Below are 27,471 nucleotides of genomic sequence, written 5' to 3' on the forward strand. Positions count from 1 at the left end.
GGGACCCAATTCCAACCATCGGAATAAAAAATAAAAATAATAATAATTTATCTCACTTTTTACATTTAATTTCTTATCCATCATATATTATAAATTATTCACAATTTTATATTTTTTTCTTTCCATCTCACCGTAGTTTCTCCGATTGAAGTTCATCTATACAGATTGGAATACACCTATTAATTTGAATTAATTGACTTTTTATTAAAATAATTATTAATTTGAAATCGACATAACCATATGAAGTGGAAGAGTTGTAACATTAAATCCAATACAGGAACCTTTGACTACTACTATTCTCACTTTTATATATATATATATATAAAATTATCCAAAGGTGACAATTTCAATTATTAACAATATTAGCCTAATTTAAGCTTAGCCACGTGATTGGGGAGTCTTAATCTCAATCCAAAGGACTTAGAGCTAACACGTGACATTAAAAAATGGCTTAAGCGTGGTTGCTAATGAAAAGGTAATGCTGGTGAAGTGGCCAGATAAGAACCACAAAGTAAAAATTAAGGCATCATATTCATTTTTATTTTTTAAACAGAGACATTTATTTTTCTCATGCGATGCTTATCTCCTGGCTAAGACTTTCTACTCCTTGTACCTTTTTGGCAAGTAGGTACGTGGCAGTTTAGCAAGTGGGCCTGATAGCTACTGCTATTTTTCTTTTTAATTTTATATTTAAATGAATGAACCCGGTTGATTGGACAAATGTTTTTTCAAGTGCAATACGAGGTTAAGGTTTTCAAGTTCTACACTCCCTCCACCACCACAAAAGTTGCATTCACATTCACATTCAAATTGGACTCTTTAATCAGTTTTTCTTAAAGTATTTTCTTTTTGTATCCCAAGGAGCAAATAATTGATTGTTAATTTTAGTGACGGAATTGGGTATGGACCCTGTCTAATTTAGGTTTGATTTCTTGGTGAGAAGCTTTGGTATACGTACTAATAGTGCTCCCATTTATAAACTTAGTATATAGTTATTATAAGATCCCAAATTGATAATCCATGTGATTTTGTAAATATGATATGAATAGAATTCTTTGGTACCCTCCGTATTAACGTGGCCTATAACTAATAGTTAAGAAGTCTTGATAAAAATTATAAAATTATATATATATCTTAGAAATTAATATATACATAAATGGTCATTCAATATATTAATAACAATCGCTTATAAAATTTATTAATTATCAGTTATTAATTATTAACGATGATTTGCCTTGACAATTTCCTAAATCTTTATGTAAATACTTTTAATTGCAATCTCAAAAAGACTCAAAATTTAATAATCTTAATCACATTACATTTTCATTTTTAATTTAGGGAGGGGATTGTTAATTGGCAATAATAATCTAAATGGTGCATAATTATTTAAAGAAAATGATATTTTCTCTTTGCTTTGGTTTGTTATAGAGAACCTCGATAAGTTCATGGAATGAAGACTGAAATCATTCAATTGTCAATAACACATTAGAGAAGTCAAAAGGAAAGAAAGAGAGGAGAAAGTTCATAAATTAATAGCCCCATTCCTTTGGCGGCGCGTGTGAAAGAGTGGAGCACACCAGTGCCAATATTTTGGAAAAATCAATGAAAAATATCCAAATGGATATCCTTTTTGGATAAAAGCAAACAAAAGAACAAACAGTAACACTTCTTTATAGAACAAATGCCAAGCAACCAGAAGAAGACTTGGACGACCACAATAATAATAAATTCGAATTTAGAAAATATAAATTCCTTTTATATGTTTTTTCTTTTTAAAATGTTTATATTTTCAAGTATGGCTAACAACTCGTCGTCATCCCATATAATTTAAATCAATAAAATAACCAATGAAAATCACGCAAGCACACTAGACGACAAAAAACCCTTCACTGATAAAAGCCATAGCTTTCTCCTTGCAAACATTTCAAACACCTAATTCCTCCTCGCCCTCTTCTCTTAATTCATCACTTAATTCATCTAAATATCTCTTGGAACCAAACCTTTTATTCTTCCTTTCCTTTTCTTCCGGGTGGAGATAATATCATTTTCTTGTACTGTTTTCTTTTTATCAGCAATCATAGACATGCAAGGAAGAACTTGCAACTCTGAACTACCTCCTGGTTTTAGGTTCCATCCCACTGATGAAGAATTGATCATGTATTACCTTCGTAACCAAGCAACATCCAGGCCATGCCCTGTATCAATAATCCCAGAGGTTGATATTTACAAGTTTGATCCTTGGCAATTACCCGGTTAGTATCTGATTAAGCTAAAACACCCCAATTCTCATTCTTTTAAGAATTTTCTTTTTATGTGTACAAGTTCATATGACCTATATCGTTTTTAATGATGCAGAGAAATCAGAATTTGTAGAAAATGAATGGTACTTTTTTACTCCTCGAGACAGGAAGTATCCGAATGGAGTGAGGCCTAATAGAGCAACTGTTTCAGGGTATTGGAAGGCCACTGGCACAGATAAGGCCATTTACAGTGCTTCTAAATATGTTGGTGTCAAGAAAGCTCTTGTCTTTTACAAGGGTAGACCACCAAAGGGCATTAAGACTGATTGGATTATGCATGAATATCGTTTAAATGATTCGAGAAAGCAAGCCAGTAAACAAAATGGATCCATGAGGGTAAGCCCCTTTTGTCATCATTCTGAAATAATAGTTACTACCATGTGATTTTCAGGGTCTTTTTCTAACTATGTTTTGTGGTTTATGTCTTTCAGTTGGATGATTGGGTCCTTTGTAGGATCTATAAGAAGAGGCAAATGGCAAGACATTTGGAGGAGAAGATAGAATATAGAAACACTCAACTGGACAAACCTGCTTCTAATGATATTAGTGAACAACAAATGTTGAAATTTCCAAGGACTTTTTCTCTCTCTCATCTATTGGATTTGGATTACATGGGTCCAATTTCACAGCTTTTAAATGATAACACATGCAATGCAAGTTTTGATTTCCAAAACATCATGGCAAAAGTTGAGACTGACCAAGTTGAGAAATTTCAGCTGGGAGAAATGTCTCAACAATATGTCGATTCTGGGAAATTACAGGTGAATCAGGGTAGCGCCTTGAACCAGCCACTATTTGTGAATCCAATGGTCTACGAATTCCAATGATTTTCCTGGTTTTGAATTAGCTGAAGAAAAGATAATTGTCTTTTTATAGGATAGAACAGTGTTTGACGTCAGTACAGGAGATGTACAAATTGCTTTCTGAAGAATATATAATTATCTCACTCGATAGTCGATTGTGAATTAGATAGATACAATATAAGCAAGGTAAATCTGATATTAGTATAATTTACAAAGAAGCTAGCTTGAATGATGTACATGTTCATCACATCCACTAATGAAGCTGTTTCCTTTTATTTCCATTGGAAATGGAGATTCTTTGTAGTAATCTTCTTAATCCAAGACAGCATCATACTGTCAATAAATTTGAGCCTAATGACTTAGTCATAGAAATGAGGTTTGAATCTGTTAATTCCATTGGATGATGTATTTTGTTGATTAAGATATATAATTGAATTACAGAGTTGTAGCATACAAATTATTTAAATAAAACTTGCTGAATTCAAAATTAAGGCCTGATGACAGGCTTGGAAATCCGAACAATTAGTGCAGCATTTTCCTTGGACTTATCTTTCTTTTAGCCATTTTAATTATTTGAAGCTCTTGAAAGGTACATTAAAAACTATTGAGGAGTTCCAGACTGCCTCTTGCACAATTATTTGCAGCCTTGGGATGGTTTGATTAACAAAACAAGTGTTACTTATCCTAAAATAAAAAAATCGTAGTAATTCTGATGCTGGTCAACAAAAACTGTGGAAAGTGATTTGGGTGATGCAACCATTAGTTTGGTGCATGCATGGATTAACTTGTTATTGACTTTGATAGGGATCAATGTTCAAAACAGATAAATATAATCCCTTAATCAGATGCAGGATTCCAATTCCACATCATGCATCAGGAAGGTGGAATTCCATTTGAATAAGCTTCAACTATTACTTGCTTCTTTGAATGAGTCATCATGTGGATTATTTATCAACTTTATCTTGATTTTACTGCAAAATTAGCATTTTCTGCTATCTTGAATTTACTTCAAGGATAAAAATTAGGTTAAGAGCATAAAAGAGGTGAAGCAACTTTATCTCAAGCTATCCCAAAGCATACAAAGATTGTGACAGAAAATAGCTCTTTCTATACCTCATAAATTCACCACTAACCTGTTTCTTAACCAACTTACTCTTTACCATTTCCTTACTTGATATAAGAAAAACAATTTGATTGAGGTCTTTGTGGTTTAGATATCGTTATCAATGGAAAAAGAAATGGGTATTTCATTGGTTTCCTCTCCTTCTTCCTCTGATGGATACAACATGGTGTTGATGATAGCTTGTCTAGTCTTGTCATGGATGTTTATTTATAGATGGACCCAGAGGAACAAGAAAGGACCAAAATCATGGCCAATTGTAGGTGCAGCAATTGAGCAGCTTACAAACTATGATAGAATGCATGATTGGCTTGTTGAATACTTATCTGAGTTGAGAACTGTAGTAGTCCCCATGCCATTCACAACATACACTTACATTGCTGATCCTACTAATGTTGAACATGTTCTTAAGACCAACTTTGCCAATTATCCAAAGGTAACAACTGTTTCTCATTAATGTGTATTTATTTACTCAATATTCCAACGGTCGCGGTAATTTCTGGTGGGATTATGGTTTCATTGCTTCTGTACCAAGTTTTGAAGTCTAATGTTTTTTTTTTTTTTTTTTTTTTTTAATTTTCTCATCTTTGCTGACCTTGGAAATTAATATCAACTGAAGGGTGAGACATACCATTCATATATGGAAGTGCTGCTTGGAGATGGGATTTTTAATGTAGATGGTGATTTATGGAGGAAACAAAGAAAGACTGCTAGTTTTGAGTTTGCATCTAAGAATTTGAGGGACTTCAGCACCACAGTTTTCAGAGAATATACCTTAAAGCTTTCATCTATTCTCAGTCATGCATCTTTTCACAATAAAGAAATAGATATGCAGGTGACAATCAGAAGTTCCTAATCATTTACGTTTATTTTGTAGATTATGCCTCGCAAATGCCACTTTCTTTATGATTTTGTCAAGCTTAACTGAGCCCCAAAAAAAAATATGTTTTTCGTAGGAGCTATTCATGAGATTGACTTTGGATTCCATATGCAAAGTTGGCTTTGGAGTTGAAATAGGAACATTGGCTCCTGATCTACCAGATAACTGTTTTGCTCAAGCTTTTGACACTGCAAACATCATTGTCACACTTCGGTTCATTGATCCATTGTGGAAAGTAAAGAAATTCCTCAATGTGGGATCAGAAGCTCTACTCGAAAAAAGCATCAAAATAATTGATGATTTCACCTACTCTGTCATTCATAGAAGGAAGGCAGAAGTAGAAGAAGCTCGAAAGACCAGAAATAATAACAAGGTACCATTACAACGACCAATTCTTCTCTGCAGAAGAATGATAACGGATACTTTTCTTTACTAACCAACTAATATGGATATTTCAGGTAAAGCATGATATATTATCAAGGTTTATTGAGTTAGGTGAAGACCCAGATAACAATTTGACAGACAAAAGTTTGAGAGATATTGTCCTCAATTTTGTGATTGCTGGCCGAGACACAACAGCAACAACTCTGTCATGGGCGATATACATGATAATGACAAATAACCATGTAGCTGAGAATCTATTCATGGAGCTGAAAACTCTCGAGGAAGAGAGGGCAAAGGAAGAGAACGTTACATTGCTTCAGATTGATTTGGATGATCCTGAATCATTCACTCAACGATTAGTGCAATATGCAGAACTCTTGATTTATGATTCATTGGGAAAACTATACTATTTGCACGCAGTGATAACTGAGACTCTTCGACTATACCCAGCAGTCCCTCAGGTATGATTATTTTCCCTATTTATTAGTCTTAATACATCAGCAATATTTGCGAAAGGGAAATTTAGCAGTTAGTGGGAGGAGGACGCCAACGCCAGGTAACCCGAGTTTTATAGTTCATAGCATGACATGCTTGATATGGAATGTAGTTGAGCTGATACATAAATAAAACAGGAATTTTGAAAACATTACGCAGAGAAGCTAATAATGAATGACTGTAGGACCCTAAGGGGATTCTCGAGGATGATGTCTTGCCTGATGGCACGAAAGTCAAAGCAGGAGGGATGGTAACTTATGTTCCCTATTCAATGGGTAGGATGGAGTATAACTGGGGACCTGATGCAGCTTCATTCAAGCCTGAGAGATGGCTCAAAGATGGATTCTTCCAGAATGCATCTCCATTCAAGTTCACTGCATTTCAAGTACGCTACAAAGATATTATATGCTTAATCTTAAGAGTTGCATAATAGAGAAGTTTGTGAAACTTTCCAGGGATGGTTTTTGTCTCCTAAGAATTAAGGGGGCTTATAGTTGTTTTCTTTATGTGAGTGCAGGCTGGACCAAGGATATGCCTCGGAAAAGACTCTGCATATCTTCAGATGAAGATGACGTTGGCTATACTCTGTAGATTTTTCAAATTTGATTTAGTGTCGAATCATCCAGTGCAATACAGGATGATGACAATTCTATCAATGGCGCACGGCTTGAAGCTTAGAGTGACTAGGTGCTCATAAGATAGTTCTAGATGCATTTATTTCCAACTTGTGTTATATCAACTGCAAGCATTTTCAGGCTGTATGGAGACAATTGAAACAGTAAGTAAATAAACTGTTCCAATATGCAAAGAATCTTGTTGCATGTAACTTTTTTTATAGCTAACTTTCAGAACCCCAAAACCACATTAACAATTGCACAAGCAAGGAAATATATTTTATTCTTCTTATTCCTTTTGATGTCAAAGCTTACTGCACAGAAAATGAAGGTGAAAGAAGTGAACTGTTCCTAGCTATAAAAGGTTAACCATGTGTATATTCATCTTTATGGTTCTTAAGTATGTTTTCTATGATAACATATATAAACTATTTGACATCGAGTAGTTTGGTGTTGTTCAGTAATGGGAAATATGCAGATCAATAAAGTTAATCACACAGAGAACCCAGCTTACATTTTAAGCAAGCAACTTCTCCTTCTTCTCTTGCCACTGATTGATTTCAGCTTCAATCTTCACTTGAACATTTGCATGAAACCCTGGATATGGCTCGTAAACAAAGAAGATTTGAAGAGCCTAAAAGGTAGCAAAATATTTCACTTCTTTTCAGATCATAACAGTCATAAAACCATGAAGCTTAAGCTATAAAATATTACCTCCAGCAGCACAAAGAAGGGAGCCATTATAAATGCTTGAGCAAGATTGTCCAGAAGAGCAGGTGCTCTTTTCTGCAGGGTATCAATCAACTTTCATATAAATAAAAAGATATAGTGGAAATTTATTGAAGTTTGCAAATCACATAATAAGTTACCTCAAAGACCCCATGACCAATGAATTGTCCAGTCCAACAAACAATTTGAGCCACCAAAACGACCTGCAAAAACAAAATATAAATGCTGCCTCATAGTAATATTTTTTAGTGATAGAAGCTGAAAGAAAGGAACTTAGGAGACTGGATGATCCTGACAATAATTGCTGTCTCACAAATAAATTAATACCATACACCCAACCCAATAACTACAGACTGTCAAAATGGTCAAGTTGCATTGAAGGAATGCTCTTTAGATGAAAATGGATCGCAGTTCACTTTCAAACAACTATTGCTTAAGACAATCAAAGACGAGGAATAATTCCATTGGTTCAAGATTTTTTTGATACTTTAACATTGAAGTTGAATATCCTTGTTATCTTACATTTTGATTTTACGCTTCTGGAATGTTGCTTTCCAAAAATTGGGTTAAGATGCACCAATAAAAAAATACTAGCTGATTAAACTGTACTGATTCTGACTTATTCTCGATGTCAACAAACCTCATGTCATAAACAAAAAACAATTAATTCAGATGATGCATCAGTTCAAATTACTGCTTATATTTATCCATATTTATTACACACGTAATACATTTAGACAGAGAGAGAAAGATTTTATGGTTAACTCCAAAATCCAGAACTTCTCAAGCATTGCCACTGAATATATAGCAAAGGAAAATGTGAATCCATATATGAGATATGACATGCATTCCGTGATATAGATGTAAATTAACATCATCAGAGTGTCTTTTAATTCCAAATTAAAGATTTCAGATGCACAGCCTGCGAAGGGGATGATATGTGAAGAGGGCTATAGTAATTAAATTTCAACAGCCAACCCATGTTGATGTCTAATTTATGCAAATTAATGCCAGACGAGAAACTGTTAGTTACAAAAGTAGAAGAGGTTAACGGGCAAAATCGAAGACAACAAAATCTGACCAAGTTAGGTATGAGATGTCAGATTTCCAACCACAGATATAGCTGTATTTATTATACAAAGCTAGAACCAAAACACTCATTCTATAACAAATACAAATACCAAATGAACATAACATTAAGCGATTATGTAAAAATGAAATATAAAACTAACCTATACTCATAATTTAAAAGAACAAGCAAAACAAAATCACAGAGTAATTACATTAGATAAAAGGGGCAAGTGATTTCACTAGTGGGAGACGAACAAACAACATTTTATCATCTGATCATATTTAACAATTTTCATCCTTCCTGTAATTTGAACAGAAAGATAGGAGTTGTATGATTGTATCATACAAGTAATTAATTTCGAGACGATCGCAAGCGTACAGATATTAACATTCGAAGAAAACTTCAATACAACATCGATTTATATAAGAAGAAAAAAGGAAAAGGAGAACCCACTTGAATATTATTATCAAAAACCAATCCAAAAAGGAGAAAAATTTACCTTCCAAGCAAGGGAAAACCCAAGCCACCTAGCTAAAGAACAACTAGCCACCCAACAAAAAGCACACAGCAGAGCCGCCAAGGAACCAGCTTTAGCATCAAGAAAGATATAAAACAAGGCATAAATCAAAGCAAACAAGAAGCCAAAATTGAAAAGAAGAACAATATCACCATGGCATAAAAGAGACATCTTTAGATTAAATACAGAAGGTGTGAAGTAAAGGATAAGAAGAGCAGTGAAAAAGATTGGCCAAACAAATATCATATGAATCAATACGTTTACTGGGTTACTATGATACGCCCCATAGAATGCAAAATGCTTCTCTAAATCAAAAAATCCAGACTTTCCCATTATGGATTTCAAGGAAAAGCGAAAGAAAGAGAGAGAATTTGGAAGAAAGTTGATGGCTTTTCTTGGAAAAGAATAATGGGTTTTATCTGGTTTTGTAAAAAAAAAGAAGAAGGTATTATGATAGATCTTTAGAGAATAATAATATGGGGATATTTTCATAGACTGATCAGTCATGGAAACAGAGAAGCCATGAAAGGCTGGTTTGGTCCTGTATGCTAATGACTGAAGCCAATCGTTTCCTTCTGCTGCTCTACTTGTCAAAGTCGAAGTTGTTTGCCTGTTATTTATTTTATTCATGTTTTTCAGTTATTATTGTTTATTTACCGAATCTTGAAGAGATTATTTTATAGTATGTTTTTTTCCAATTTAAATTCTTGAAAAGAATAGCTATTTTGTTTTTTTATATTAATTTTTATGTCTTTTCTCCCTTAAAAATAGTTATTTTAAATATTTTTACACAATTCAATACTTTAGAACTAGCTTTTATTTTTTTATTTTATATCAAAAGCATACATACAAAGAATTCTTTTTTTTTAATTTCAAAATAAAGGCTTTAAAACAATGTCATATAAACGACTAGAAATTTTTGAATATATTTGACAAAAACATTTAAGAAAAAAAAACTTTATAATATAGGGTAAAATGTGAATTAAGTTGAATTCAAAAATTGATAAAGTCAAAATCTATTTTTTTAATCTTTAAACTAATGTCATCACAAATTTTTTAATTTCGCTACTCATAATTTATATCTAACTTAATTTCTAATTAAATTTATTTCTTTTCTCATATTTTTCTTCTCTCGTCACATTTAATTACTAGCACGGATTAATGAAATGAACATGGAATTCAAATTTCTATTGAATTTTTTTAATTATAGTTACTATGCTGAATTTGCACTCTGACCTTCCTCATTTCATAATATTGGTTTTAAATCAATTAAATCACTCTTCTGTTCTCTGCTTTCACAAATTTGCATATTACATTATGTTGTTTTGTTTGTCTTATTTTTCCTAATTAATCCATAATTAGTATAGAGATGAGGATTAATAAATGAATAATCACATCAAGAAAAGGACTTAAAACCAAATTACCAAACAACTTAATATCATCTAATTTGGTACATGTGATGTAACTGCAATTATAATTTGCAGTTGATAGAGTTATTATGTTTAGGAAGATTTCATTTATGAGAGTTGTTGAGAATAAATTCGTGTAAAAAATGGCACAAACTCAATTTTATTATATCTGCATATGTCACTTTGCTTTTTATACTCAGCAAGACAATCTTGCCTAAAGAGAAAGTATAAGCTTTCGAACAAGGCAAGATAATGAGTGCCACGTGGCAAAAAGCTAAGGCGTGCTACTAGCCGCAGAAAATCCACATAAAAACATTTCCATTGAATTTCAATTCCTTTCCTCCACAGGCTTTATCCAAATTAAAACCATGAACAGTCTCCTCACAAACACCACTACTACTATCTTCCATGCCCAGAGCACCCACCATTTCAAACACTCGATCCCAACTCTCAAGGCCTCAGTCTCACCCCAGGAAACTAATGTCACCAGTGCATCAAGGAGAAAAATCTTTATAACAACATTTCTTGCCACTTCACTGGCGCAAGTTCAACAGTCTCCTCCAGCACTGGCTGAGAATTGGGGTGTTCGTTCTTTTATATGGGAACGTTTCTTTGAACCTGATTTATCACCTGAAGATTCAGTTGCAAGAATCAGACAGACTGCTGAAGGGTTACATAGTATTAGGAATATGCTAGAAACCATGTCTTGGAGGTATGTCATATTCTACATTAGGCTAAAGCAATCTTATCTTTCGAAAGATTTGAAAATTGCCATGTCTACTCTGCCTAAAGGTCGCTGGAATGAGTATGTTGAGTTGGCCAACGTCTTGGTTGAAAATATGGCGAAGGTATGTCCCTTATCCTTTTTCTTTTTCTGTTCGCAATTCCAAGTCTGATTAATTTATACCCATCTTGAGAATGGTTAATTGTAAAGAAAATGATTTAGTGAGAATGTATTCACTGTAAGTACACAACTTTAATATCAGGACTTTGGTTCTCTTTTTGTTTCTGTTGCAGCTTGATCAATACGTTCGGTCGCCAAAAGTATACGAGTCGTATCTATACTACGAGAAGACGCTGAAGGCCATAGATGATGTTGTGACATATTTGGCATAATATTTGTTGATATACACATTTGTGTTTGATGCTAGATTAGCAAATCCGAATATTTATGTTGGCGCTTTTATCAATTACATTCAGTGTCTAGTCAAAATTTCATGCTTGTAAAAAAGATGAATTGCCAGTGTTCAGGTCGGATCAGCTATGGGCAATACCTCAGGCTACTGTGCATAAGGCAGAAGAGAGAATAAATTAGCACTGTGATTAATTGCATATTGAAAATTGAGACACAGCTGATAAAATGACAAGCAGCATAAAAATGATTATTGAGAAGAAAGATCCTATAAGGGAACCAGATATTCGGTTGCAGAAGTGACTGAAACGCACGCAAAACGGGAGCCAATTAGCGCTAGCGTTCCCTTTGTGTGCTAAGTAGTCGATGCTTGTTGCAGCAGAAGCCCCACAAGTGAGAAGAACCAGCATAACCTTTACAAGATTCAAATGTCAATTAATATTTCGATTAGTAAATAACTTGTTTAATTTTCTGAATAATAAGTTAACTTGAAATGGTATAAAACATAAGGCAGTAATAGACAGGGGAATCAAGGAACATTTGCCAAGCCTAATGGAACACTATAAACACCTTCCTTGTTTTTCTTTGCACTGATTAAACAAGGATCAGGTGCCTGAAAGTTTCAAGATTCAAGAAAAGTTCTCCCCTTTTTATATACCATATCAAAGGTGACTAAGATGATCCGAGTGATTATCCCCGCGCTTCTGATGATATGGAAGATAGACAGGCGAAGAGAAAGAACAAGATATGCACATACAATAGAGTTGGCAATCACGAAGAACCTGCATAAATGAAAAACATATATAATGTATCTAGATTTCTGAACCCTTCAAATTTTGAGGAAAAGTAAGCAACTTACATAAACATTGGCAGATCATTGTACTTGGCCCTGAATCTGAAGAATTGAGACGAAGATGGAAGTGTTTGACTCGTAGTTCCCATGGCAACCGCACTTCCTAAGGTGCAAATAGCTCCAAAAACTCTTAAAACGAGGTCTAGTATCAGAATCCCTCTGTTCAGCTTCTTCCCGCGTTTCGGGGTTGCATCCTCCGATGCTTGTTCACCAGCCTCCACTGATCCTGTCTTCATGATTAAGGGTATCTCTTGTGCCTTGCTTTCGTAGGTAAGAATTGTAGAAATATATAGTGAATAATATTGGTTTGTATATGAATTAGCACAAGAAAGCAAATTTGGATTTTCTTAAATGGAAGCAACTGTAAGAAACAATTAAAAGTGGGTATTAGGTTGGTTTTCCTTCTCTAAGCGGTCATTGATAGCTTAAATCGTCTAACTAATGCCAGGATAATGATGTTTTGTGTCACATAAATCCTACCTGCCTGAAGTTGAAGGTAGAGGATATTTGTCCTTCTTCCAACTCTAGCAAATGGCTGTATATACTTTATCAAATTTGGTAGAGAGTTTCTTCCTTTATATATTTGCTACCTTTCTTTGCATACATCTGAAATCCTTTAAGCCCCTTTGCAGTAGAAGAAAAGTACTCAGGCCATGGATTACTTCTTGCTACTTTCTGTACACAGCGATTACTTGCATGGTATTCTTTAACTCAGCAACCTCATAGTTTTATTTATTTATTAGCTTCTTGATTCCGAATGATATTTGAATATGGGTCTCGTCGAAGGTTTCTCCAGTCAAAAAGTCTGTGGAGGATGTCTAACTCCCTTTAACACTAAAGGTAATAGACCAATCCCGCAGGTCATTATCTGACCCCTCAGCAGTCAGTATTATCAGTTTCTTCTCAATGCTTTCATTGTAAAGAAAATAGTCTCTTAAATTGTTGTCCATGTATGATATTTGGATATAGACATATAAATGTATAAGGTCTCTTTAAATTTTTTAAAAATAGTCACTTAGCTATTTGAATTTTTGTTTAGTGTTTATAGCCATTTAAATTAGTTCGTTTGGACCACATAAATTTTATTTTATTGTTATTAAGAACGCATGTAATACAAACACTGTAATATAGAATTAACTTGTACATGTATCAAAAGAATACGACCGGATATATATGTAGCTCATTGAACTTTCTAAGAATAGTCACTTAGTCACTTGAATTTTTATGAAGTCCATATAGCCACCTGAATTAGTTCTTTTGAGATCTTAAATCCTCATTTCTCTATGTATTATCAATTTCGGTTGACATGTATTTAAATGTGAGCGATTATATAATAAAATTTATTAAAGAGAAATTGTAACTTAAAGAGTGGATATATTCAAAATGATAATAAATTATTATATAATTATTATAAAAAAGTATAAGTTTATTAAAGATGATAAGCAAAGTTTAAATTTAGAAATTTAGTAAAAGCATTATTTACTTTTCTAGCTTATTCTTCAGCATTCTTTTAATATATATACAAGTCAATTTCATGTTACAGTGTTTGTCTTACAAGCGTTTCCAGAAATAACAAAATAAAATTTATGTGATAAAAAGAAAATAGTCCAGATGGCTATAAAATCAAACAAAAATTTAAGTGGCTAAGTGACTATTCTCAAAAAATTCAGGGAGCCATATATTCACCGACCTTGAATATTTATGTCATATTAATTTACTTACACATGCTTTTATTAACGTGAATACACGCCCATATATAAGTCAACAAACTAGTTCAAATAACTATAAGAACCGGACAAAAATTCAAGCGATCAAGTGATTATTCTTAAAAAGTTTAAGGTGCTAAAGATGCATTCGGCCAAAACTAATAGAAATAAGTTAATATGAAGAATACACACATACAAAAGAGAACTTTCGAACAATTTTGGTCTATTAATATACTGCGTACAAGACAGACTGATCTCCTGATCATAATCCAAAAATTTTAAAAAAAGAAATTGATTTTTCAACCTGGAAATTTCCTTTTGATGCTAACAGATGTATAAGTTCTATCACTTTGATATATTGTGTCAAAGATTACGGTCAAGAAATAGCTATCTATCTGTTCCAACTATCAACATTTATCTATTAAATGGAATGATGCGCTTGTAATTTGGAAAATTGTAGATAAGAATTCGTGAAGAATATAAACTACAAATTAAAAAGTATGCAAGGTAGAGAATTGTTAACCAAAAAAAGAAAAGGGTCAAGACTTGCACCATCAATATGGTAATTCTTCTGGTTTAGATTCTTAGTTGTTTTGGATCGTTCCCATAAAATGGTAAACAAAAAAGGTGTGGACGTGGAATGATATTGCTATCCCTCACTTCTGCAATAAATAAAATTAGTTGTTCTACTAACTACAAATTATATGATTGCTTTTTCCATGTAAAACTGACTCTTTTGAGAGTTTGATAGCTGAATTACTGTGACAAACTGCAGTAGGCCTTCCATATAAATGAAGTTCTTCAAGAACTCTCCTTAACTAAATAGCTTGATAAGTATATGAAGCTAACTCTGGTGATAGGCAAGAGTAACAAAAAAAAAAAAATACAAGTTGAAGCCTTTATTAGATTAGTTAAAATGTTCATATGTTAAAATAACTCATCATATATAACATGCTATGCTTCGAATGAGAAACTTAAAGAGTTCATTATATATATATATATATATATAACATACTAAATGCTAATTTATTTTATTTATTTGTGTATATAAAAGTTTAAAAAAAAAATTTAAATTTTTGTAAATATTATTAGTTTGCTTGTTCATCAAAAAGCATATACAAGGTAAAAGAATATGAATATAAATTACACATAATTTATTTTACCTGGTTCTCGACCTCCGTCAATGGCTAATACATATATCTAAAATAATGATGGAGAGATCTAACAAGTGATAATGATGAGTAGAAATAAAGGCTTCCTTCTGTGGGTAATACTGCTACAACCAATAATCATCATAGATCTAACATATGATAATGGGGTAGAAATGTAGCCAAGAACAGCTCGCCGGCTGCATCTACCATATACATATATGTATTACATATAAGAGAGTATTTCGGCAAGTCATCCTTGGCTGCACCATTACCTCATCTTCACATGCAAAATCCTAGATGACAATGTATAACGCCAGCATCTCTTTCTCTATTATACAGATGTAAGTAGGGATTTATGGGTGCATGGAGATAGAAGAGTGTAAAATGAATTTTCTTGGTAGCAAGCAAGAAAACAACAAAAAGGGTTTCGTAGTTGCAGAAGAATAGTAGTCGTGTTCTGGTTTTTATAGGGAGCTTTGTGGTTGCAGTGAGGGCTAGGACTTCTCTCATGCGATGCAATCATTGCTTGGAGATGTGAGATTTGCAGAGGTAGCCTCTCCAATAACCACACATTTACATTTTAGACTAAAACCTAACCACCGCTAATAATAATAATAATAAAAGACTTTTCTATATGTCAAATAATATTATTTTAATTCTTCACTGTTTGTTTAGAATCTTAATCATTATTAGTTGATAACAATCTATTTAAAAATGAACTAATAACTATGACAACTATGCCAAATCTAAATGAAAATGTACTTTAATTAGGGAGTAAATCTTAAATATTCTAATGCTGATTTACAATGAAAATAAAAGTTATTTAAAATATTAATATATAAATTTATATAAAAAATATTACAGAAAGTTTCTTTAGGTGTAACTGTTAATACTCGTTTAACAGTTTAATGTATAAATTGAAATATATATTAAAATTAGATATTTTACTATGATTTTAAATGTGCAAACCAATTTTCTAAGTTCCTTGAGCCACTTTTCTTGATTTGATATTCATTCATTTAGATTTAGTATCTAAACTTTTAATTTTTTAATATGATATTATTTCAAATAAAATATTATGGAAATAAAAACATTAAGCTGTTATCAAAAAAAAAATAAAAAAATCTGAGTTTTTCTCTTTTCTACCAAACTGTTTGTCTCCTTTTTTAAATGAATATTCTAATTCAGATAAGCAGTCATATCCTCAATGTGAAATTTAAGTTTAACCAGAATCATTTTATTGGTTAAAATTGTAGATAAATTTTTCTTTCAAACTAAAATTGCTAAAATTAAAAAGATTAGTTTAGTATTTACATTTCTTTTTTTGCTAATAAATTAATTTGTTTAGTTTAAATTTCTTATTTGTTAAATCTACATTTTTATTTATGAAAATAACATAACCCAAAAATAATAATAAGTTGGAGCTACACTTCACTTCTTTTGCTAATAAATAATAGTAATATTAGTTATTGCCAGCTACACTTCATCCACCCTTCCGTTTTCAAGTATCCTTTTGTTTTTAATTTGTCAAAGATAAAGAAATACTTATCAGTTAGCTAGATTCAAGTTCAGGATAAGGGATTGATGATGATGAATGATCCAGTTATCTATTTTCTGGCTATTCACACTCTTCAAGAAAACTTGGAAGGCAAAGTTTGGCTTTCCTCTATATTTTTCCAATTCAGAGGTTCTCTCTTACTTTTTCTCTTTTCAATTCAAAATGATAAAAAGAAACCCTTATCCTATCCCCTCCTGCCTCTTCTCCAATTCTAATTAGCCCCTCGCTAATTTCTTGAAAGATAATTAGTCCCTCTCTATTTTCTTGAAAGATATTTAGTTCATGTCTTCAACCCATATAATTTCTGAACAATAAACCATCCCATCAAATCATCAATCACGTTGTCCTTTTAATCAATTATTTAGCAAACTGATCGTTTTATTTATTGGTTTATTTGTATTAGCTAAAGGGTATTTAAAAGTTCTAGACTTTTGCCTCACCTTAACCCATGAAAGAGAGAAAGATGTCAAAATTGTTAATGTTTTGAGCATTTACGTACTAGGAAGATGTTAACATTAATTAATAGAAGTGTATTGAAGGGTGTTAGTAAATGTTAACATTATATTAATCTCATCCACCGCTTAAAAAGTTCAATTAAGTTATGTAGATCTCTCTGTTTAAAAGTTAAGAGGACTCGAGCGTTAAAAAATTTAATACTATCTTTTTTTTCTTTTATAAATAATAAAATCGTGAAGCTGCAATTGAAAAATCAAATAATAATTTAGTCTATGAATTGGTCTATCATCATTGGTGCTATAGAGCCCAAAGCTCTAAAAACATATTATGACATCACATCCCATATGGACTAAGAGTCAAGAGGACTTGGGCTAAAAGAAATATAAAAATTTGGAGTAAATTAGCCACAAAAGTCAAGAAACATGTTAAATTGAGCCTATTCACAAAGTTAGAGAGTGAAATTGAACTTTATTTCTTAAAATGAAATGATTTCTCCAATATAAAGATACGATATGAGAGAGATTTTCACAGATTTTATAGTAACTTGATAATTAGACTATGTGAGGCTCTTTTGAAGAAAGTTTAAATTTTGGAAAACCCAATTTCTTTAAGATAAAGTAAATAATGAAGTCATGAATCAAAAGGGTCTGAATACAAAAATGGAGTCATAAAAGAGGAAGAAAGAAGAAAGGGTATGGTCCCATGGATGTATAAGGAAGGGTGATGTAATGGAATGGGGCAGTGACATATCTCGTGAATCAAAATCAATATAATATGGTTAATTTGTTATATGACAGTGACATGAACTTGGGGATGCCTTACTGTAACTAGTTTATATATTGGCTAAGCAGTTAGCATATCGTATATATTAATTCCTCTTTTCATTGATCTTGCCTCTCTTTAGGTCCAATAGCTCACCATTCTACTTTCTTTTCTGTTGCACTTTAACATCATTACCTCTGTCTGCCCCTAGAGATTGTAATTGTGACCATCTTTTTCTCTTCTTGTTTTCTTTTTCTTTTTGGAGAAAAAAGAAAGATGATTTGGGATTGACATACATATGCTTTTCCACACCAATAATTGAGACAAATATATGCACATCCTTTTTCCTTTTTTCTTTCTTTAATTAAAATAGATTTTCTTTTTGCCAAAGGATGATTTTTCAATACATATAGTGACATATGAATCGAACCCATGAAATCATTTTCTTAGATTTATTTCAATCATCATAAATTAGTATTATATCCCACATTTAACTCCATAAAAATGTGACAATTCAATAAGATTTTATTGGATATAGCCTATATAATGTGTCAAATTTATAGCTTCAAAAACAACGTAATTATATTAAATATATAAACTATTATATTACCGTAAAAGAAAATATAAAAGTATGATCTTAAAAATTCGCAGAATTAACTTGATATTAGATACATGTTTTAATTTGAGCCCTTTCCTCTCTTTATATTAACCTCATTATTGTTTATGATAATCTCTTCTTACCTACGCTTTGATCTATTGAGCATCTATGGAATGAAAAAATGATTATATTATTGCGAAGGGTTTGTTTGTGTGCAACAGAAATGGTCCAAATTCAAATTTTACAAATCCATATTGGTTGAAGATAGGGCACATACTAACCTATAGCAAAAGTGGACGTAGGCTTAGGGCCCATGGCCTGCCTTACCTTATAGTTGCACAAAAACAAAAAAAATAATGTAAGCAAAAACCTGAAGCATTGTTCTGTGCGTGATCCTTAGGCTTCATTTTATGACAGGAATTTAATAAGGATAAGGTAAAAGCCAAATTCGGGTTGACCCGTTCTTGTAGCGTCTATACTCCTGCCGTCAAAGCTTCACTGTCCGATCTACAATAATCATCACATCAGGTAATATGTTGTAACAACTTAACTAATCAAATCACCTATTCCTTAGGTGCCTAGTTCTCTATAATCATTTATTTACTAATCCTGCCAATCAAGATCCTTCTTATTAAGAACGAAGACAGAAAACTTGTAACCCGTTAGGGGGGCTGAGTTGATCCACTTGAAGTTTGCTTTTTTCTTGATTATAACATACTGAAGAAGATCTGTTACTAATAAAATCTAAAAAGGCTAATGATTTCTTTAAAGAAAGATCTGGTCTATTAAGCAATTTTGAACTGGTTTATTGATTCATCCAGCAAATATTTATGTGATCTCCATTTGTCATGCACTTGCTAAAAGTAAGCATGTGCATCTTACATTTGGACAATGTATACACATTGCATGCCATCTTTCTTATCTTTTTGTTCTCTGACTTCTTATTTAGCTTTTTGCCTGCAAAGAAAAAAGTAGAGAATCTCAAGCACAAACATGGAGCCAGAACTAGGTAATGATAAAAATGCTCTTAAAGACCAAGTTGTTGTTGATGACGATCACCCCATGGAAGATGTTAATGGAACTGGCGAAAACTCAATGCCTACACCTCAGCAAGAGGTATATATTTGGTGCTATTGTTTTTACAGTTTCTGATATATTATGAGTTTTGTCATTTGGTTGGTTTTTCTGTTTTTCTTTAGGAGGAAGTGGTAAGAAAAAAGTATGGGGGAATGCTGCCAAAGAAGAAGCCATTAATATCCAAGGTAAAAAAAAGAATACTATAGCTGACGAGGGTTTTAGTCTGTTTTATCATATGCCAATCGGAGTCCTCTGATGTTCATGTTTCTTTCTGTTCAGGATCATGAGCGTGCCTTCTTTGATTCTGCAGATTGGGCATTGGGCAAGGTTACTCATTTCTTTTTCCTTATAGAATTCGGAACTATATATACAGATATTAGTTAAATGCCTAATTTTATTGGTTTTGGCCCATTTCTTCAATTGCTCAAACACAGCAAGGAGCACAAAAGCCTAAAGGAGCACTTGAAGCTCTACGCCCGAAGTTGCAGGTACCCTGCTTTCTGATGATATCTTGTAGCAAATCTCTTCAGTATCTAAACTGAGAAAAAAGCTGTGTATTGTCTTCCCCCATGGTTGATCTGTAAGACCATTGTACATGTAACAAGATCTTGAAGCACTTGCTAGTATAATGGTTTAACAGGTGTGTTTTCCTTACGCTGCAGCCAACCCCCAACAACCAAATGCGTTCAAGGCGCTCCGCTTATGCTCCTGCTGATGATTATGATGGTATGTTCAGTTTCTTCATCCCCTTTTTCAACAGCACATGTCTCTATTGTCTTACCCGTGGCATTCCCTTTTATAAGCAGGTGATGGTGGCAGTAATCGTACATCTTCTGAGGAAGAGAACAGCGCACCGGATGCCGAGGGCGATAATAAAAGTGCTCCTGAGGATCAGAGTTACCATGGCTAGTCAACCAGTTGAGAGGTTCACATTGGACCGATTAAGATTGTAACTTTGTTTCATTTGTTCTGGACATGGCATGAGAGGATGATGATAAGAGCTGCCAATTATAATAAGTAAAAAACATTATTAAGTTTTTACCTGTAAAAGAAGAAGGATGGTACACCCTTTTTGAATTAGTAAAACTGTACTAGTATAAATCTTATTTTCTTCTTAGGAATATCACTTGGACCAGGACTAAAATGTAACATGGTACCAGTAGGACCCAGGCAAGTCTTCTTTCCCGCGATTGGAATTTAGAACAAATCTTCAACTCTTCGGGCTTGATATTGGCAATTCCATTTCTTTTCTCTTTTTCCTTTCTCTTTATGTCAGTTGGGAATCTTCGTTAGATGTAAAGGGCTTTGAATAAACAAGATGAGGAAAGAATTTTGAATGAACCAGCCGAGTACAGTACAGAACGGCGGCGGCTGCTGTTCCCTATTTCCAGGAGATTGCAAACAAGGCCATTTAGGTCACCTTTTATTTTGTGACCTGTAATTATACAACCCAGTTATACCGACGGTAAATCATATTTTGGTTCTGAATGTGTTTGATTTTAAAACGCCCTCAGTGTTCTCGCTTCCTTCGCCTCTCACGATATGTTCTTAATATTGAAGCAGGGATGGGCACAGGTAACGGGAGAGGAAATGGGAATTTAATATCAGTGTTTGCTCAACTATCCCATTAATGCAAACATCATTATGACCTACTTTCCCACCTAAAAAAGCATACGCAAAAAAGAAAAACCATTTCAGAGACCAAAAGTAAAATAAAATTTAAACAACCCTTCTTTATATAAGCAAATTACAAGCTCATTTTCCTACATTAGAATACTCCATACTACTCGTTATTACAAAAAAAAAAAAAAAAAAAAAAACTATTTTTATAATTAAAAACATTTAAAAAAATATTTAATTTAAAAAAGTAATTAAGTCAATAGATTTTTTATATTATATTTTCCTTTTATTTTCATAAAAGTTACTGGTTTTAACTTCTTTTAAATTTTTATTAATAAAACAAATTACCTATATCAATTAAATAAATGCATAAAAATTTATATTAAATTTAAAATAAAAAATACAATGTATCTCTTAAGCCACCTCCTTATATTATATTTATTATATAATAAAGAATGTATTGAATGCTCATGTCATCAGAGGACTCCTTAAAAAAATTTTAGACATAGAAGTGTATTCAAAATGCTCATAGTTCTCAATAGAGAACCTATATTTTCAAATCATTTACCCTTTAATTTGCCACCAAAAGTTAAGACTGCGATCAATTCTGAGTGGAAAAGATGCAGTAGCAATTTAAATGGAACAAAAGCATAAAATAAATAAACAAAATAACATAAACAAGATGACCCAACCATAATCACATTGCCAGGATGCATTACTGGAAAACCAAAATTTACCCTTCAAATAAAGCTTCGCCCATATGATGTAACTAGATCAAACTTGCATTTGCACCGGCTAGCATATATGCAATCGGTAGTTTTCTATGTTCAACAGCAGCTCTCTTTATGTGATTGGTAGATATCTATGTTCAACAGCACTTTTCCTTCTATTTTGATTTCCCTCAAAAAGGTAATAAACACGTGATACCATAATCATCCAACGAAGATCCTGTAGAATAGCAGTTGCCTTTATATCCTTTTCCAGCCCCTTTAGATGATCACCTGACAGAGGTGCCATAGAACATCAGGAATGTCCTGCCCCATTGTCGTACAAATTCCAGAACCACAGAATATCAGAAACTTTTCTCACTTCTCCACTTCAGAATTGTTGTGCCAAAAGATTTAGTGGTTTATCACATTTCTATTGATCCAATCCATCTAAATTGTCATATATGTGTACCTAGATTACATATGGGAACATCCAATTTGGTAATCACTAGTTGCAGAAAATAATTACCTTCTAGTGATGCTGGGGAAACCACGATTCATCAAACCTGCCAAATTGATTGTATAATAAAACTTAAAACAATCCGCTCAAGGCCTAAGGTAAAAATAGGAAGACGCAACACAGAGAATAAACCTACCCCTTGAGCTGATTTAATCTTCACCGTGATGACAACCTGTCAATCAAGTCAAAGAGGAATATGCACAATACCTCCCAGGCAAACCATAGCCCCCATAGTGATTTTCCCAAAGCTTAATACCCAAACCTGAACACACACCATGACCAAGATATATGCCTTTAAAGCAATTTGCAGCATCAGAACAATCTCATATTGTTAATGAGGATTGACATTGATGAAGAAACCAAATTCACGGTGAGTAGATAGAGATATCAATTCACTGGTGACAAGCGATGAGAGAAAAGGAAATAATGGCAAAAATGACATTTGCATGTTGAAATTAAAGAATGCCTGCACAACTAGAAAAATGATGATAATATAGTGCAGTTAAAATTACAACAGCCTAACATTTTCATAGCTCTACCACCATACCATCTCAATCCACACAAATACTGAAAATGTGAAAAAAAAAAAAAGATGCTATCAGAATTCAGTTACACAAGCTTTTTTTCTCATGTATGGCTGCCAATCACATAACTTCTACAGAGAATACATATTGTTGTTGTTACATATAAGGGTGCTGATGGCATATGACCATTTAGATCACATGATATAGAGCTTGAAAAGTATTGGTCTCAGGGTCCACAAATGATTGATTGGTGAATTGCATCATCACAACATGTAGGGCACCAAAACAAAGCATCGAGGGTGGGCCTAGGTGAGCACAGTTTCTCAAACCTTGTTCATCTGATCTTTTCTGACCTAAACTGAAGGCTTCATCAAAAGGGCAGAAGGCTGGCTTCAGAGTTTGTAGGTCACTGCTGTTTAGATTGTAGAGAGAAGGCAAAAAGGTACATTAGAATGCTAAGACTAGGATGGCTGGGTATCATCAACGTGTTGTTGTCTCCTATGAATCAGTAGAATATGAAAGCTACATGGTATGTGAAAGAAAGACTGACAGGCGAGTTCAACAAATTGTCTACCTGTTAGCAATAGAATATGGGACTAATATCCATGATGTTTTCTTTGGGCTGAGTTCTGACCAGATAACCTGGTAAAGATGCTAAAAATCAGGCGTGGAAAATATTAATATCGAGGACAAAGAAAGATTACCATCTATGAACTTTAGAGAGCAAAAGTGGAAAAGGGAAAACAAAAATTAAAGGACTGCCTGCCAACTCTAAAACTGGACCAGCCAAAAGAATCTTACCCTGAACCACCAGAACGACCAGAAGAGAATCCACCATATGCTCCATAACCACTTTCACCACCATTCTGAATAGAGACAATATAAGTTATTATAAGAATAGTAACATTCCAGGCATGTCTAAATCAACTAACTCATGAGTGCGCAATACATAAACTGTCCAAGTGCTGCATTGCACAGATGGGACATACCAAAAGTTTAAAAGAAGGCAAGAGAAAAGTATAAGCAAAGAAGAAGAAAATAAGCTTACGAGTGAACTAGCATTATTTCCATAACTCTCACTTGGGGGCAAGTCGCGGGAACTGTAACCACCGGCTGAAGAGTATCCACGTCCACGTGATTGACTGTCTCGGTTCCCATATTTTGGACTATCTAACATGTCCATTGAAACAGGAATATATGGAAGAGCAGGTGGAAATGCAGTTAATGCACCGTCCCTTCCAAATAAGTTGGCCTTCAACCTCAAAACGACATGTAAGAGGGCATTGCTAGCAACATCATGGCTGCCGGTGATCTGATCAGCATTAAGAGATTGTCTCCATAACATTGCAAAGGTATAGTACCTAAATACAAATGCACACTGCTTAATTATGACTATTTACCTGCACCATCTCATCATCCTCAGACGCAACTTTTGGAAGATTATCCTCTGCAAGTATCCGAATGCTTGCCCTTGTCACATTCCTCATCTCAGAAATAATAGCCCCTCCTTTTCCCATAAGGCATCCAATCTGTGATCTTGGCACAAGTAGTCGGGTGGTAATTACAGAATCACCTGAATCCCTTTCAGTTTTTTCACTGCATCTTGGTTGCAAACGCAGAGCTGCAGTCAGTGTTGCAGATTGGTCTTCAAAAAACTACAATAGGAAATGTTTAGGTCAGCAACAATGTAGCTGCTAGCACATACAGATAGTTTCATAGCGTAATCCACAGCAAGAGTAATCAATAAATGAGAATGCATTCTCACCTCCTTTGCAGATATAAATATAATGCAATCATCTCCTTCAGCAGCTGAACTATCAACTTTGATGGAAGCCCTAGATTCCTGACGTATTTGCTTAATGATGCCACCACCTTTTCCAATCACACCTCCAATATTTCCGATAGGACACACCAGACGAAGAGAAAACTCTTTAGAAGAACCTTCATCTCTCTGATCAGAGTAATAAGATGATGACCAGCCACCTTTGTAACTGCCATAGAGACCCATTAGAGAGGCGCCAGCAGTTGGAGTCACAAACATGCCGCCACCAGATTGATACATGTTGGTTGAAGAAGAAGACAAAAGCAAGTGCTGAGATCGAGATGGATTCTCATGAAGACGGGTAGCCACTTGATACAGAGCCTTTCTAACAACAGCAGGTTCTCCAATAATCTGGAAAAGAAATTGAGAAAAACAGTTTAAGCAATACATGCAACGAATACAATTTGGAAACCTCTAAAATAATGCCCAACACATGAGCAACATAATAGCTCAACACTTACATAAATGAAAATCAACATCTAACAGATACTACTGACGAAGCAATTCATTAATACATCCTTCGCTGCCTTACAGTAAAACTATCACAGGAAATTTGACCCGAATTTGTTTTTGTTATGAGAATAAATGCTCTTAATATGTATAGTTTTCTTTGCATGCAAATAGAAAATAGCATAATAATCATAGCCAGCTATGAAGCTGTTTCCTCTCCAATTTATGTTTAGGCTTTGTTTGGAATAAATAATGTGCAGGAGTCCAACTGAATTGAACTCCAGCAAAATCATGTCTGACATTATTACTTTTTAAATGCCAAATGCCAAATGCCAAAAAACATTGAAAGAACTGAATGGTAGTATCCATATGCTTTCCAAACACTTCAAATTCAATGGAATTCTAGCATTTTTACACTTTCCAAACAACAGAATAACAATAGTATAATCACTAAAATAAATTACCAAAAGAAGTTCATCAGAAGACAGAGCTAAAGGAGGCAAATGTTCATCTTTCAAAATACGAATCTGAGCACCAGTCTCACTCCTAATACTCTGAATAACCTGTCCACCTTTCCCTATAACACACCCAATCTGATCAGCCGGCACCAACATCCTCACCGTAACGACCTGCTCCTTACTCTCACCAAACTCCTCCTCCTCCTCATCATCCTCTTCCTCATTATTATTATTACTATTATTCAAATCCTCCGCAATTATTCTATCATGCACCATAAAAAGCGCATCCTGAGCTGGACAAACAAACTCTCCACTATCTCCAAATAAATTACTCTCTTCACTATTACTATATATCGTCACAATGCGTTCCTCAAACCCTGCCATTGCTTCGCTTATTCTAATATTCGATTTTGATTCTGATCTCAACTGTTTCGCTATTTCTCCGCCTCTCCCGATTATGCTTCCGATCTTTCTCAACGGACATAAGTACCGGTAAACTGTGTCTTCATTAGTGATTGTATGCTGCTGCTGCTGTTGCTGATGGTCGCTGTCTTCGCCGTCATCGGCGGTAGGGTTACGACGCTTGCCTCCGCCGTAGTCCGATTGAGCATTTGATCTTTTTCCATAGTCGTTTCTTTGACCGGCCATCGTGAGGTGAGATTAGGGATCTACAAAATTGGATATTTGAAAGGGATAAATATAGAGTGACAGATTTGCAAAAAGTGATGAGTTGTTATTGTGTTGTGTGCGGTCGCGTGTGAAAATTGACTTTTTGCGGCCGTTTAGTTTTGGTGTGTGCGCGTTGCGTGGGTGACGATATATGAAAGTGGACAGGGTGGGCATTGGATTCTAGGGTTGTGTTTTTTGTCATCGTGACTGCACGTTACTTTTATAAAATCTACTTTTCTTTAAATAAATCATTACTGATAGCCACTTTATTTGTCCTTTTACGGTTTAAATAGCAAATTGCCCCCTCAACTTATATTCGAGTCCAAATCACTCCAAAATTAGATCTTTTGATCTAATTAGCTTGTACATTTAGAAAAGTAGTCATTGTATCCCCTCAATTGTACTCAACAATATGCGCAACAATAACTGGCATATTTAATAATATAAAATATAATATTTATAAATATTTATAAAAATTAAATAAATAAAAATTATAATTCTTTCAATATACTAATAAATATAGTTCTTTTAAACTCTCGACTATTACTATTAGTTGCTGTTGTCGTTTGTCAACCATTGTTTCTATCATCCTTATCATTGTCATCTCTGAATATCCAATCTGGTTATACATTGAAAGTACAAGATGTGTTAAAGAAGATCACCTTTGCCATTGTCGTTGTTTGTTAACCACCGTCAGCTTTGCATTCTTTATTACAGTTTAAAGCATGGTTCGAACTGCTCCTCTGCAGCAACAACATTTATAAACAATTGAATAGCTATTGTTGTCAAAATACACATGACAAACAAGCCAACAAGCTTCTTCCTCTAATCATTTTTTATCCCATGAGAAGCCATCTTTTGCTCCATTATTATTATTTATGTTGTTGCCGCCATTACTATTTTCTCCGTTGTTCCTAACTGCCACCACTTTTATCTTACTTCTTACCTCCCCTACACCTATTGGCTTTTCTTTTCCATTTTTTATCATGATGCTTGTGAATTAAAAATATTAAAATTAATTAATAAACAACTAAAAATCCACCGATACTTGATACAATAATTTTTATCAATTTGCTCCTCTTTAA

At 33.7% G+C, this 27,471-nt stretch overlaps 7 protein-coding genes across 23 annotated transcripts; 4 read left to right on the forward strand and 3 right to left on the reverse strand.

Annotated features, from left to right (window-relative positions):
- Positions 1 to 1,910: 1,910 nt before the first annotated feature.
- Positions 1,911 to 3,458, forward strand: LOC8281834 (NAC domain-containing protein 2). Its single transcript, XM_002522420.4, has 3 exons — positions 1,911 to 2,252; positions 2,356 to 2,636; positions 2,732 to 3,458. The coding sequence occupies exons 1-3, from the start codon at positions 2,084 to 2,086 to the stop codon at positions 3,125 to 3,127; spliced, it is 846 nt and encodes a 281-aa protein (XP_002522466.1). The 5' UTR covers positions 1,911 to 2,083; the 3' UTR covers positions 3,128 to 3,458.
- Positions 3,459 to 4,041: 583 nt separating this feature from the next.
- Positions 4,042 to 6,793, forward strand: LOC8281833 (cytochrome P450 704B1). Its single transcript, XM_002522419.4, has 6 exons — positions 4,042 to 4,659; positions 4,843 to 5,058; positions 5,180 to 5,476; positions 5,562 to 5,948; positions 6,167 to 6,367; positions 6,500 to 6,793. Exons 1-6 carry the CDS (start codon positions 4,330 to 4,332, stop codon positions 6,677 to 6,679), a joined length of 1,611 nt encoding a protein of 536 aa, XP_002522465.2. The 5' UTR covers positions 4,042 to 4,329; the 3' UTR covers positions 6,680 to 6,793.
- Positions 5,431 to 9,551, reverse strand: LOC8281832 (2-hydroxy-palmitic acid dioxygenase mpo1). Of its 4 annotated transcripts, none has more exons than XM_015721362.3 (5): positions 8,897 to 9,551; positions 7,466 to 7,528; positions 7,311 to 7,382; positions 7,111 to 7,230; positions 5,431 to 5,823 (listed from the first exon to the last, which is right to left on the reverse strand). In XM_015721362.3, the coding sequence occupies exons 1-4, from the start codon at positions 9,542 to 9,544 to the stop codon at positions 7,114 to 7,116; spliced, it is 900 nt and encodes a 299-aa protein (XP_015576848.2). In that variant the 5' UTR covers positions 9,545 to 9,551; the 3' UTR covers positions 5,431 to 5,823; positions 7,111 to 7,113. The 4 variants fall into 4 exon arrangements, with proteins under 4 accessions (XP_015576848.2, XP_015576849.2, XP_015576850.2 ...); XM_015721363.3 differs by lacking the exon at positions 5,431 to 5,823 and adding an exon at positions 6,219 to 6,356; XM_015721364.3 differs by lacking the exon at positions 5,431 to 5,823 and adding an exon at positions 6,861 to 6,910.
- A 1,077-nt stretch (positions 9,552 to 10,628) lies between these two features.
- LOC8281831 (photosynthetic NDH subunit of lumenal location 2, chloroplastic) lies at positions 10,629 to 11,655 on the forward strand. Its single transcript, XM_002522417.4, has 2 exons — positions 10,629 to 11,171; positions 11,341 to 11,655. The coding sequence occupies exons 1-2, from the start codon at positions 10,692 to 10,694 to the stop codon at positions 11,437 to 11,439; spliced, it is 579 nt and encodes a 192-aa protein (XP_002522463.1). The 5' UTR covers positions 10,629 to 10,691; the 3' UTR covers positions 11,440 to 11,655.
- Positions 11,626 to 15,729, reverse strand: LOC8281830 (casparian strip membrane protein 4). 2 transcript variants are annotated; one of them, XM_048370435.1, is made up of 4 exons: positions 12,789 to 15,729; positions 12,315 to 12,569; positions 12,114 to 12,237; positions 11,626 to 11,868 (listed from the first exon to the last, which is right to left on the reverse strand). In XM_048370435.1, the coding sequence occupies exons 2-4, from the start codon at positions 12,542 to 12,544 to the stop codon at positions 11,647 to 11,649; spliced, it is 576 nt and encodes a 191-aa protein (XP_048226392.1). In that variant the 5' UTR covers positions 12,545 to 12,569; positions 12,789 to 15,729; the 3' UTR covers positions 11,626 to 11,646. The 2 variants fall into 2 exon arrangements, with proteins under 2 accessions (XP_048226392.1, XP_048226393.1); XM_048370436.1 differs by having other exon boundaries at positions 15,178 to 15,728.
- Positions 15,730 to 19,324: 3,595 nt separating this feature from the next.
- On the reverse strand, positions 19,325 to 26,591 carry LOC8281828 (KH domain-containing protein HEN4). 12 transcript variants are annotated; one of them, XM_048371097.1, is made up of 9 exons: positions 25,724 to 26,591; positions 24,753 to 25,160; positions 24,388 to 24,642; positions 24,036 to 24,299; positions 23,789 to 23,853; positions 23,562 to 23,641; positions 22,600 to 22,725; positions 21,974 to 22,509; positions 19,325 to 21,277 (listed from the first exon to the last, which is right to left on the reverse strand). In XM_048371097.1, exons 1-6 carry the CDS (start codon positions 26,363 to 26,365, stop codon positions 23,584 to 23,586), a joined length of 1,692 nt encoding a protein of 563 aa, XP_048227054.1. In that variant the 5' UTR covers positions 26,366 to 26,591; the 3' UTR covers positions 19,325 to 21,277; positions 21,974 to 22,509; positions 22,600 to 22,725; positions 23,562 to 23,583. The 12 variants fall into 12 exon arrangements, with proteins under 12 accessions (XP_048227054.1, XP_048227052.1, XP_025013728.2 ...); XM_048371095.1 differs by lacking the exon at positions 19,325 to 21,277 and having other exon boundaries at positions 21,875 to 22,237; positions 22,473 to 22,509; XM_025157960.2 differs by lacking the exon at positions 19,325 to 21,277 and having other exon boundaries at positions 21,875 to 22,270; positions 22,473 to 22,509.
- Positions 19,519 to 20,722, forward strand: LOC8281829. 2 transcript variants are annotated; one of them, XM_015721345.3, is made up of 6 exons: positions 19,519 to 19,655; positions 19,739 to 19,801; positions 19,896 to 19,943; positions 20,051 to 20,104; positions 20,279 to 20,342; positions 20,420 to 20,722. In XM_015721345.3, the coding sequence occupies exons 1-6, from the start codon at positions 19,533 to 19,535 to the stop codon at positions 20,524 to 20,526; spliced, it is 459 nt and encodes a 152-aa protein (XP_015576831.1). In that variant the 5' UTR covers positions 19,519 to 19,532; the 3' UTR covers positions 20,527 to 20,722. The 2 variants fall into 2 exon arrangements, with proteins under 2 accessions (XP_015576831.1, XP_002522461.1); XM_002522415.4 differs by having other exon boundaries at positions 20,423 to 20,722.
- Positions 26,592 to 27,471: the final 880 nt, after the last annotated feature.

Source organism: Ricinus communis, chromosome 1 (genome assembly GCF_019578655.1).
Source record: "Ricinus communis isolate WT05 ecotype wild-type chromosome 1, ASM1957865v1, whole genome shotgun sequence".
Lineage (NCBI taxonomy): Eukaryota > Viridiplantae > Streptophyta > Magnoliopsida > Malpighiales > Euphorbiaceae > Ricinus > Ricinus communis.

Excerpts from the sequence above, each read along its gene's own strand:
- LOC8281834 (XM_002522420.4), top strand. The coding sequence starts at position 2,084 with ATGCAAGGAAGAACTTGCAACTCTGAACTACCTCCTGGTTTTAGGTTC. Across the intron at positions 2,253-2,355 it reads TGATCCTTGGCAATTACCCG|AGAAATCAGAATTTGTAGAA; the intron begins GTTAGTATCTGA and ends TTAATGATGCAG. Across the intron at positions 2,637-2,731 it reads AACAAAATGGATCCATGAGG|TTGGATGATTGGGTCCTTTG; the intron begins GTAAGCCCCTTT and ends TATGTCTTTCAG.
- LOC8281833 (XM_002522419.4), top strand. The coding sequence starts at position 4,330 with ATGGAAAAAGAAATGGGTATTTCATTGGTTTCCTCTCCTTCTTCCTCT. Across the intron at positions 5,477-5,561 it reads AGACCAGAAATAATAACAAG|GTAAAGCATGATATATTATC; the intron begins GTACCATTACAA and ends TGGATATTTCAG. Across the intron at positions 5,949-6,166 it reads TATACCCAGCAGTCCCTCAG|GACCCTAAGGGGATTCTCGA; the intron begins GTATGATTATTT and ends GAATGACTGTAG.
- LOC8281832 (XM_015721362.3), bottom strand. The coding sequence starts at position 9,544 with ATGAATAAAATAAATAACAGGCAAACAACTTCGACTTTGACAAGTAGA. Across the intron at positions 7,529-8,896 it reads GGTTTTCCCTTGCTTGGAAG|GTCGTTTTGGTGGCTCAAAT; the intron begins GTAAATTTTTCT and ends TTGTTTTTGCAG. Across the intron at positions 7,231-7,310 it reads CCTTCTTTGTGCTGCTGGAG|GCTCTTCAAATCTTCTTTGT; the intron begins GTAATATTTTAT and ends GCTACCTTTTAG.
- LOC8281831 (XM_002522417.4), top strand. The coding sequence starts at position 10,692 with ATGAACAGTCTCCTCACAAACACCACTACTACTATCTTCCATGCCCAG. Across the intron at positions 11,172-11,340 it reads TGGTTGAAAATATGGCGAAG|CTTGATCAATACGTTCGGTC; the intron begins GTATGTCCCTTA and ends TTTCTGTTGCAG.
- LOC8281830 (XM_048370435.1), bottom strand. The coding sequence starts at position 12,544 with ATGAAGACAGGATCAGTGGAGGCTGGTGAACAAGCATCGGAGGATGCA. Across the intron at positions 12,238-12,314 it reads AATGATCTGCCAATGTTTAT|GTTCTTCGTGATTGCCAACT; the intron begins GTAAGTTGCTTA and ends TCATTTATGCAG. Across the intron at positions 11,869-12,113 it reads TCTTAGTCACCTTTGATATG|GTTATGCTGGTTCTTCTCAC; the intron begins GTATATAAAAAG and ends AATCTTGTAAAG.
- LOC8281829 (XM_015721345.3), top strand. The coding sequence starts at position 19,533 with ATGGAGCCAGAACTAGGTAATGATAAAAATGCTCTTAAAGACCAAGTT. Across the intron at positions 19,802-19,895 it reads AGAAGCCATTAATATCCAAG|GATCATGAGCGTGCCTTCTT; the intron begins GTAAAAAAAAGA and ends CTTTCTGTTCAG. Across the intron at positions 20,105-20,278 it reads CTCTACGCCCGAAGTTGCAG|CCAACCCCCAACAACCAAAT; the intron begins GTACCCTGCTTT and ends CTTACGCTGCAG.
- LOC8281828 (XM_048371097.1), bottom strand. The coding sequence starts at position 26,365 with ATGGCCGGTCAAAGAAACGACTATGGAAAAAGATCAAATGCTCAATCG. Across the intron at positions 24,643-24,752 it reads TATTTATATCTGCAAAGGAG|TTTTTTGAAGACCAATCTGC; the intron begins GTGAGAATGCAT and ends TTCCTATTGTAG. Across the intron at positions 23,854-24,035 it reads GAAATAATGCTAGTTCACTC|AATGGTGGTGAAAGTGGTTA; the intron begins GTAAGCTTATTT and ends GTCTCTATTCAG.